Source organism: Gymnogyps californianus, chromosome Z (assembly GCF_018139145.2).
Source record: "Gymnogyps californianus isolate 813 chromosome Z, ASM1813914v2, whole genome shotgun sequence".
Taxonomy (NCBI): Eukaryota; Metazoa; Chordata; class Aves; order Accipitriformes; family Cathartidae; genus Gymnogyps; species Gymnogyps californianus.
This window is the reverse complement of record NC_059500.1, coordinates 54,113,245-54,124,251: the sequence shown is the minus strand read 5'-3', so window position 1 is coordinate 54,124,251 and position 11,007 is coordinate 54,113,245. Positions and strand designations below refer to the sequence as shown.

The window sequence follows — 11,007 nt, the reverse complement described above, 5'->3', positions numbered from 1 at the left end:
GGCTGAGGGGCGACCTCATTGCTCTCTGCAGCTTCCTGAGGAGGGGAAGTGGAGAGGGAGGTGCTGAGCTCTTCTCCCTGGTATCCAGTGATAGGACGCGTGGGAATGGTTCAAAGCTGTGGCAGGGGAGGTTCAGACTGGACATCAGGAAGCATTTCTTTACCGAGAGGGTGGTCAAACACTGGAACGGGCTTCCTAGAGAGGTGGTCGATGCCCCAAGTTTGTCAGTGTTTAAGAGGCGTTTGGATAACACCCTTAACAACATGCTTTAACTTTTAGTCAGCCCTGAAGTGGTCAGGCAGTTGGGCTAGATGATCGTTGTAGGTCCCTTCCAACTGAACTATTCTATTCTATAAGAAACTTCTTTCCCTGTACACATAAATGTAGCCTAGCAATTGACACTCTCACACCTCTACTGTAGTCCACGTTTCCCTTAAAATACAGACCGAAAGCTTCACTCAGTCTCTTTAGGGACAGCGGGGCTCTGCCACTATCAGTAAGCAAACAGGCTGGCCTGAAGACTGGAAATCAGACGCATTCCTCTGCGTAGTGTTCATTGAGACAGCCAGGGATAAATTACTGAAAAGGACGGTCTGAAGGAACGTGCGCCCAGAAACGAATCCGTTCCGACGCGGCGACAGCGCCCTGGGGCAGGCACCACGTTTCGTTCCGGGGTGCCCGCACTCACCCGCCACGGGAGGGGGGGAGAACGCGCACCTCCCGCAGGAGCGGGGCTGCTCCGAAGCGCCGCTGCCGGAACGCGCAGCCACGCAGCAGGCGGACCAGGCACCGAGCTGCGCTTAAAAAAAGTACACCGATGCTTTCGAACTTTTTAAGCTTAAATTAAGAACATGCAGGTGGGGAGAGCAGAGGCAGAAAGTACCGCTCACCTGTCACCCGACCCACGTCTCCGAGAACGGCCGGCCCCGCGCTCGCTGTCGCCACAAAGGCGGCCACCGGCAGCTCCGCCGCCCCGGCGGGGGCGAAGGACGGCGACGGGAGCGACCCCGCCCCCACCCGTGCCCGCCCCGCCCCGCCCAGCGCCCGCCCCCTCACGGCCGCCGCCGCGCCCGCCCCTTGCCCTTTGACCCCGCCGCTGTCCCAGCGCTTCCTGTTCCCAACCACGTGGGCGCGGCGGGCACGGCGGGGCGGCGGCATGGCGGGCGAGGCGCAGTGCCTCAGCTACGCGGGGTGCAACTTCCTGCGGCAGCGGCTGGTGCTGTCCACGCTCAGCGGGCGGCCGCTCAAAATCCGCAAGATCCGCGCCAAGGAGGAGGACCCCGGCCTCCGCGGTGAGCGGGGGCACCGGCACCGGCGGCCGCCGGGGGAAGGGGTCGGGGGGCAGGGGGCGGCGGAGCCCCGGCGCCGGCCGCGCCGGGGACTTGCTGCCGGGCAGGGGCGGCCCCGCACCGGGAGCTGGGGCAGCCCCGGCCCCTTCCCGGCGGGTCCCGCCGAGGGGGCGGGGGTGCCGAGGGTGGCGGCTGCCTGCCGGTGTCTCCCCGTGGAAGAGCTCTCCCCTGGGCGCCCCGCACACCCGGTGCGGGCGGCGGGTCGCCGGCGCCGTCTCGGATGGGGCTGGCACGCGGGGGTGGCGGGGCTTTGGGAGGGGGAGGCGTGGGAGCGAGGCGGGGCGGTGAAAGAGACCCAAGCGAGGAGGGTGCCGGCTGCCCGCCGCGTGTCGGTGGAAGCCGGTGTGCTGTGAGGAGACCTTGTGCCGGCGGCGGTGCGGCTTTCCGCGTGGCTCTGCCGCGGCGCCTTTCCGCGAGGTCACGCTTTTCCTCCGGCGTGGGCCCTCGTGGGCCGGTCCGAAACAGAGGGCACCGGGCGACGGGGCTTTGCGCCGCCCTGCCCGAGCCACCCCGGTGGGACGGGGCTGGCCCCGGCCCCCGCGCCGGGCAGCGCGGTGCGCTCTGCTGCTGGCGTGAGGCGTCGCGGGTGGGGGAGCGGGAGGAGATGCCAAGCGTGGATCTGACGCGCTCGCTCAGTTCTGCGCGAGCTTCGCTGACAGCCCCGGAGCTGGCTCGTGTCTCTGTAAGAGTGGGCTCTCCAGTCAAAAGCTGCAGGGTTTGCTGGCTCTCTGGCCGTCGTTTTCTGCTGTGTGCCCAGCATCATGTTCTCCGTCTCTTTGTGGGAGCCCAAGTTCCCACAGTTCTAATGGGTCCGGTTTTATGCTTTGATTTGGTTTTGCCCAAATAGTAGTAAAGGTGAAAGACATGAAATCTGTTTACTTCTCATTTCTGAAAGCTTCCGACACTGCGGACTGCTTTGAAGGAAACCTTGCTTAGGGAGTACCATTTTCATTCCTGTACAGGACCTTTGGCACCCCAAAGTAAATTTCCTCGTTGAACTGAAGTAAGAAGACAATCGGATAGAGACTGAGGAAGAAGCATTGTTGTGGTGTTCAGTTATTTTTTGGGCAGGGTGTGAACTTCAGAACAGGGGTAGGACCAGCATCAACGCTGCTCTGCCTCCTGAGGAGACTTCAGTTTATAGCTAGAAATTCTCCTCCGAAACTGTCAAAACATTCTTGTGTACTTAACATTCACCGTGATCCAAAGTATTTATTATTGCCATGGGATGTTTGGTGGTGGTGAAGTTTGTAGGTTTTGCCATGTTTTTCTTTTGAAAAGGTGTTTGAATTGCCTTTTTCAAGTATGGGTTAAAATGTAAACTGTGACTGTAACAGAAAAATAACAACAGCAAACCTTGATTTGTGTTGATGATTCAACGTGCAGTGTTCTCTGCTTTTCATGACTGGAACATTTGCAGTGAAAACTCTTCTGCAGATTTGTTCTCCAAGAGGGAAATGTGTATTCGCAAGGATGCACTCTTGCACTGGAAGAGGTCCTGGTGCTGTCATATAAACTTTGAATTTAGAAATTATCATAACAGAGAGCAGAACCAGCATTGTGTGACTGAGGCATCAACCGTATTATGCAAATATTAACGAACTGTAATTTCTGCAGGTAGTTTTTTGGTTTAAATGTTTATTGCATCCTAGAAGCTTATGTAGAAAGAAAAATCTGATTAGTGTTTAAGAAGTAACACAGCATTATTGCTAAGGAAGTTCTGCAACCTACCAACCGTCATGCAGGTGCTGTTGGTCCTTAAAACTACCTGGGTTTGAACTCTGCATATGTTCACATATTTTCCTTGATAATGAGTCTGTACTGGCTTGGGTTACTTAAATACTAGCATATTCTTCTTTTTGTTTGTTTGTTTGTTTAAATATGCTTGTCCTTTCCCGTGTCTCTGAGCGAGAGTCCACACAAACAGGAGAAGCTGAGGAATTAGTTCCACACGAACTGCTATAGCGTACACAGTAAGCAAGACAAGAGGCGATAGGGAGACTTGTGTTTCTCTAGCCTTTATTATGTCAATGACGGTTTTGGAAGTGGAAAATTGGAAAGTCTGCAGGTAGCCAGTTGTGTTTGTGGAAGAGCTGTGCAGCAGCAGCACTTCACATCTGAATGTCCCTTCTTTTAAACTAAGACTTTTACAGAGAATAATGGGAAGCTGTTATTAGCTTGTCGTGCTTAAATATAGGGGGCCCTCTTTGCTAGGATTTGTATGTTTTGCTTTGTACTGAGCAAAATGTAAGTTGTCAAAGGTTTTATCCTGGGCTTGAGTGATCCCTCAGGCCTCTGTGTTCAGAAGTGTCAGCTTGTATCCCTCGCCGTGTGCCGGGGAGAGGAGTGTGGCTAGTCCAGCGGTCACGTTTGGGGGCATCTCAATTGATTTGAGATGCCTATAAGCATGGAGACTCAAATTAACATCTCTGTTTTTGTAGTGAATTGCCTTTTCTAATGTGGTAGAATTATACCACAAGTTGAAGAGTGAGGGTAGCCTTACTGTCATGAAAGGCAGGAAAGGGAAAATGTACAAGTATGGTGTTGAAGTTTGTTATTTTTTCCAGGAATAAATTTAATAAACTTCAAAATTCTGTCTTTGTTCTACTCTTTAGATTTTGAAGCAAGTTTTATTCGCCTGATTGACAAAGTGACCAATGGCTCTCGGATTGAAATAAACCAAACAGGTGAGATTTGTTTTCTCCTCTTCCTCTGTTCTGGTGTTCTGGGCTCTATCAGTTGCTGCAGTGAAATCAAAGTTTTGGCTTGACAGAGGTAGGTGTTCAGATATCATTGACTGAGAAGATCAGAAATAACCAAGCTGAGAAATTTTGTAATAATTGATTGCATGCAAGAAGGCCAGCGCTCCACCATGATGCAGAGAGTTAAGGAAACTGTATTGCTCAAGAATTAAGATTAGTATTTTATTTGGTATGCAGGATTTTGTAGTGGGGGAGGGTCCCTCTGAAGCAGAACGGATTTTTGTAGAAGGCAAGGTTTGCCTTCTACAAAGGCAAACTTCTGAGCAAGACTGCTTGCCTAGTCATGCTCAGAAAAGGGGTTGGTTTGAGCAAGAAGCATCCCACATAAAAATTTCATCTGGTTCTCGTTCTTTTCTTTTTTTTTTTTTTTTTTTTTTTTAAACGGGTTATGGTTGGTCAGTAAAGCAGATGAACTACCACCAGATATGCCGAGACAGCGATGACCTGATGGTCTGGTGAAGATTTAGCTGCTGTGGAGGATAATAATCACTTGTGTCAGCATTTTGAGGATTGCTAAGAGATCCTTGATTTTTGGGGAGAAGGGGAAGGGAAGAGAAATGATATGCAAGACAAACAGACACTCGTGTGCGTTGGCCCGTTTATTAACTGCAGACATAGAAATAGCACTCTGGAAGTGCTACCATTTTTCATAAATTCTTCTGTCTCCAATTTGCTGGTATATATCATTGCAAAGTGTCTTTATGCTGTAGTAACGGCCGGTGTGCTGACAGCACTCTCATTTGGTTTGCTCCCCTGGCATCTTCCCCAGGTACTACCTTGTATTATCAGCCTGGTCTTCTGTACGGAGGCTCATTGGAACATGACTGCAGCCCTAGTCGTAGTATTGGCTACTATTTGGAAAGTCTGCTCTGCTTGGCCCCTTTCATGAAACATCCATTGAAGATTGTCCTGCGGGGAGTAACAAATGATCAAGTAGATCCTTCGGTAAGTAGTAAAATTTAAGTACCAGAGGAGGATTTCCCCCCCCCCCCCCCCCCAAAAAAGAAAAAGATTAGGAAGAAGTGTCTAAAATATGTTGCGTTTTTATCATCCCTCACATCCAGAAGTATCCAGTGTTACTGCATCTGCCAGCAAACTCTCTGAATCAAACAAGGATCTGCTAAACTGTTCTCTTTCTACATCACACTCCAAACTGCAGTTTGTAATCCACCTTCTGACTTTCAGTTCTGTACTGCTTCTGTCTTCTCCCCTGGAAACTCCCTTTAAATGCGATGTGAGGCCCTGCCGCTGGTTTGCTTCTCCTGTTCTCTTAGAAATTAGATGGATTGTTTCTCCTACCCTACACATGTATTGACTGTAAAAAGAGGAAATTGTCTTTAAAATTTGAGTGTGACAAGGAAGGAATCTTTCTCGTCTATTGGGTGCTGGACATAGTTATACCAGTGCTGCTGTGAAGCCTTCTTTCTGTTGGAAACAGAAGTCACATGACAATTATGAAGTTACAGTAGCAAAAATATGTAGTAACTCGCTGATTGTTCAGAAAGACGCTAGAAAGTATGGTAGATCAAACAACTATGAAATGCTTGGCTTGGGTTCCATTACTGCTGATTTACAGTCCTTTGTTTTAACAGTGTTGTTACAAAAATGAGCTATGGATAACGTGGGATTAAAACACTGAAGTAATGGTTAGTGGTTATGCTATTCCCCACCCCCCCACCCCAAATAAAAACCAAACATAATGACTTTTGGAGAACAGCACTGCTGTTTACCTTTTGAATGGTGACTGGAGACTGCCTGTTTTCCTCTGAGTAGATTAAGGAAACATTGTCATCTGAAAACTTAACCAGTTGAAATAAATACAAATACTATGAAGTATAATTGCAGATATTAGACGACCCTCTGAGTCCTGCTGGTATTCATGGCTTTTCAACTGTGCTTCTCTTGTCATTTAAAAAACTTGTTCTCTCACCTGTGGCTCTGTGAGACACCCACATTGAGTCAAAGGATGATTGAAGTGGGTTATACAAAGCACTGTTGGAAAAAAAAAAAAAGTAAAATGGGAAGCATGTTTTGCTAACCTTTCAGTCACCATGATTAAAAGTACTTAATAGAAATGTAAGTAGTAAGAATCGAAGTCTCTCTTGGTTGACTGTGTCTTTTTAATCACAACGGAGAGGTTCTTGAAGAATTTGGAGATGAAGAGCAATCTTAATGTTGCTTTGAGGTAAGTTTGGACACTCATCTAAGCAACTGAGTCTTGATTCTGGAAATTATCCCTTTTCAGGCATCAGCCACATGGGCCAATAGAGATCAAACAGTTTTAGTTGAAATGGATGTGAGAATTTGAGCCAGTTAGTTTGTGCTTGAAGGGGGCTTGCACTGGCCAAAGTTCAGACACAGACGGGTGTTGGCATACATCAGCTGAATCACAGTACCTGACACTAAATAAAATGCAGATGTGCATGCTGAGGAGTTATATCTTAAGTTCATTGTGCTGTAGAAGCACAACTGTAGTTACTGTGACTTATCTCATGTGTAGTAACTTTTAAAGTGGCGATAACTGAGTACCAGTTCCTAAAACTGGTTTAAACCTGGTTTATGTCTGTTTAACTTGCCTGAGTAAACATTAAACCTGGTGCACACCAATAAACTACTTCAAGGAGTTTTACAAGATGTTTTGTATAGCATATGGCTCTGCAGATTGCTGAGACTAAAAGCACAAGTTTAAGTGCTACCCTAAGTGATTTAAGTGCTTAAATAAATGGAAACTTCGTTTTAAATTGATGTGGACTTTTATTTTTCAGTAGGCGGAAGGTGTTTAGAAACTGGGTGAACGTTTATTACCTATGCTTGCCCAAAAAGGGATGCTTAAATTTGTCTATCCGTCTACACTTTCTGGCTTTCCGAGGAGAAGGGGGAAAGGTAAACCAATGTAAATACATTGTGGGTAGTTTAAAATGGGCAAGGAGTTTCTCCTGCTGCTATTCATGTAAGAACTTCTCCATCTCAACTTAGTAGGTACAGTAGGCCAGGCACCTGCTCATCTGCTTTGGAGAATTTTTAGTGGGTTTTTTTTGTTTTGGTTTGGTTTGGGTTTTTTTCCCCAAAAGGGATATCATGTTTTGTAAACATGTGTCTTTATTTTGGAGCTGGATGAATTCTGCCGGATGTATCCTTGCATGAGTATATTCAGCATCTGTCATTTGCAGATCAATGTACAAATTCACATATGTGCGTGTGAAAATATACATGTACATACACATATACACACGTATGATCCTATAGTACCCCCTTTGTGCTTAAAAGGAGAAAGTAGTCCTGCCCATCCTCCCTCCATATCTCCGGCTTCCAGCCACACAGTCCTGCAGACTCCAATACCCTGGATGCTTTTCAGAGCCTTCCCTAAGCCAGTTCAGCTAACTGGCAAAATGGCAGAGAGCTGTAGCCCTGCATTTTCTCATGGAGGCATCCATGAGGTAAGTAGCAGGAGTGTGTGTGCAGCCAGAGACGTGGGACCTTTCCCTCATGGTAGCAGTGAGCAAGTAGGCTGACCCACTGGGCTTTCTGAAATCTGCTCTCAGCACTGAGCTCTCAGCTTTTACACAGCCTCAAAAATACCTGTTGGATGTGATTGCTGTCTTGTGGGTTTGAGGTTGCTCTTTGCCAGAGACCCCTTGTCAGGAGGACAAAAGGGAGCATGGCAGATCTGCTGTGGGGAGAGCGGAAGTGGTCAAGGCGAGAGGAAGGGCGTTTCTAAAGGATGGCTTGTGGAAGGAAAGACTTCAGCCAAGTTCAGTGAGGCACAGGTCAGTCTGAGTTCCTGGAGTATAAATAGAGTGTGTGTTTATGTTAGCATTTGTTTATATACATTAATAGCCCTCCAGTGGGGTGCAGTGGAAAGCTCTTTGACAGCTGGCACCATTCCAAAAGAGTACTGTGGCCACTGAAATACAGGGTAATGTGCACTTGCCCCAAGTTGGCCCATGGTGATAATAGTGTGTGAGTAATACATCCTAAATGAGTGAGAGGGATACTACTTTGCTCCCTTTTGTCGGGAAGAGTCGTGTCTTTGGAATACCAGCCTGAACTGTTCAGTGGCAGCCTACATTTGTGTTATGGTTTTCTGCATGACCACTGATGAGACCTGGCCATTGATAGCTTCTGGGGCCAGCCATGTGGGACTGGTGTATAAAGTTGAGGTGGTTTCAAGTTTCTCTGTATATAGAGTATGTATGTGGGGGGTGTCTTTGTAAAGTGCCTTTTTGAAGGGAATGGATGTGGCATGCAAGTGATGGCTCTTATTTTTCTTTCGTTCTCTACGTGTTGTTATTCTGACAGATACGTAGTACTACAGTAACCTCATTTCAGAATAATAGTTCCTAATGTTTGGGTTTGCAAGTGTTGAAGTTCTTTTACAGCTATGCCATGGGACTTTCAACTGAAATTACTTTCATGCTGGCATGAGACTAGCATATGAAGTTTTGGCTTGGGAGCAATAATCTTCAGTGTTAATCAACGTTCAGCAGTTATCTGTAATCCCAAGAAAACAAGATGTTTTTCCTACTGACTTTTCTGTCTTTGGTGTTTTGGGTTTTTTTACTTGCTAAGCTCTGGTTTCGCTCTTCCCCCGCCCTGCCCTGGCGCTAGGTCCTTGTCCCCAAAACATGACACTGTATGTATGGCAGGGATAAATGTGCTTCTGTGCAGTGCTAATGGCTACGGAGGCCAGCTAATGCTTGCCCCTTTCCTAGGTAGCCACGTGCTGTAGGGTCTGTAGTTTTTTGCAGCTTTGCACTAGCTAAGGGATGCTGCAAACTACTAAAAGTTACTTTTCTTTTCTTTTTTTAATAGTTGTAGATTTCTTTAAAGGAAAAAGGATTGTATTTACACTAGTTTGTGAACAAGCAATGGCTATGGGACTTAGCAAGTTGTTGGCATTTGTGGTGAGGTATGCCCTTGGTTGTATGATGCATTTGCTTTTGTACAACTTGGTGTTGTGTTGTCTGCTCTGGAGATGGAATAATGGCCCTTCAGGGGGAGCTGAAGGATGGTTTTATGGCTGAGTATAGGCAAGAGACTCAAAAACACAGTTTTATGTCTCAGTTCTGCTACCGTCTTGTGATTTCCAGTGAAGTACTTAACCTCTCCTGCCTGAACTCCCACTCATCTGCTAAGCAGAACAGCCTTTTCCACTTCTTCAAATACTGCCAATTACCTTCTCTGTTTAGGCTGCAAATTTGGAACAGAGACAGTCTCTTATTATGTGACTGTCTGGTACCTGATAAGTATCATGCCTGGAGTTTGTCTGAGGACTTAAAACCATGAAAAGTCTTGAAATTTTTTGGAACAGACAAACCAGACTCAAAATTGATCCAGCTTCCTAATGCTGGCGTAACATGCTTTCTCCAGAGATACAGACTTCAGTCCAAAGAATTGCAAAAGTGGAAATGGAGGAGAGAAAGGGAGTACCTAACCTACACAGTGAAGCTTTTCTTTTTTTATTGGTATGTTTTCTTTCATAAGGAAGAGGGAGAAATACTGTGTAACTTTAATGTGAACCAGATCAGCTTTTGGAACTTCTGCCAGTAGTCACGTGTGTCTACGTGTGTGCACGTACATGTTAGTAAAAGTTTTTGCTCTAAAAGTCAAATTTGCGTGATTGATGAATACTACTGAGGGGCCAAATTAAGGTAGCCTGGCTGTAAAAAAAAAAAAAAAACAAAACAAAAAAAAACCAAAAAAACCAAGCCATAAATACAAAAAATTAATCATTGACTTAAGGGGTTTTTTTAATGAAGACATTCAAATATTGATACTACCATTAAAAATGACACCAAATGCCTCTCTGTAAGAAAGGAAGTATGTTGGCCAGCAGGATTTGAAGAATGAGAACTGCAGCGTACACTTGTAGGTACTCGGGTAGCTCTAACAGGTTGTTCACAGCTTTGTAGGTGAGGTATGTGCTACTACTTCATCAGTGGCTTGCGCTCTCTGCAACGCAGACAGAATGAAACTCAAGAATTGTGGATTCTGGCTGAAGGCATGGGAAGGAGGGTGCTTTTTTCCTGCCTTCTCAACTGCTGTCTACCACATACCTGTTTCCTTCACTTGAATTTAGTTCCTCTTTGGTCAAGCTGTCCTGGTCCTGTCTCTCCCAAGCTGCTTGCCTTGGGTAACTCCCTGTGCTGTTGCACTGTTAAATCATTTTTGTCACCTTCAGCAACGCTGCTGAAGTTTCAGCACAGGGAAGAAGACGACAGTCACTGTTGTCTTAGGTCAGCAATTAAGAGGAGCAATGGCAAGGAGTATCTTGCTCAGACCTGGATCCGGTGAGCATCTGGCTCAAAGGGAGTACATGGATGATATGTCATGCACTTCAGATTCTTCTACGTATTTCAACAGAAGTTACCTAGAAGCTTCTGTTTCTCAGAAATAGATGAAAAGAAGTTCCTGACAGAACGATGAGGTACTTCCTGCCAAATCAAGGGCCTGCTCCAAAATGCAAAGGTTCCTGATTTTTTCAATAACTGTGTTCAGAGAAACAAATGAGCTGTTTTAGCTGAACCATAACAGAAGTAAAAATCAGGCTGAGGAGGAAATCCAGAATGGGAAATTCCATCTCCCAGTAATTTGTTCTTACAAATTTTTTGAGTAATGAGATGCTGTGGTAGTCTAAGAGTAGCTGAAGCTCTCTGTGCTGTATTCCCATGTCTTCTCATAGACTACCTAGTATGGAGAAGCTTTGTTTTTGTTAGGCACCTCGTAATGCAATGATGTTTAAATTACTGACTTATGTAACTTCCAATAAAGAGTCTGCTTTTTCAATTCTCTGTTCTATAGGTTGATGTCCTTAAGGCAACAGCTCTACCCCTACTGAAGAAATTTGGAATTGATGGTGAAAGTCTGGAAATCAAGGTAAGACAATTTGTTCCCTT

General features: G+C 46.2%; 1 protein-coding gene across 1 annotated transcript in view; it reads left to right on the top strand.

Moving 5' to 3' along the window:
- Positions 1 to 1,156: 1,156 nt before the first annotated feature.
- The window catches only part of RCL1 (RNA terminal phosphate cyclase like 1), a 29,325-nt gene continuing 19,474 nt past the window's right edge, over positions 1,157 to 11,007 (top strand). Inside the window, exons 1-4 of the mRNA XM_050912990.1 lie at positions 1,157 to 1,292; positions 3,965 to 4,036; positions 4,881 to 5,056; positions 10,913 to 10,987. Coding sequence (XP_050768947.1) covers positions 1,157 to 1,292; positions 3,965 to 4,036; positions 4,881 to 5,056; positions 10,913 to 10,987 — 459 coding nt within the window. The remainder of the gene's footprint in view (positions 1,293 to 3,964; positions 4,037 to 4,880; positions 5,057 to 10,912; positions 10,988 to 11,007) is intronic.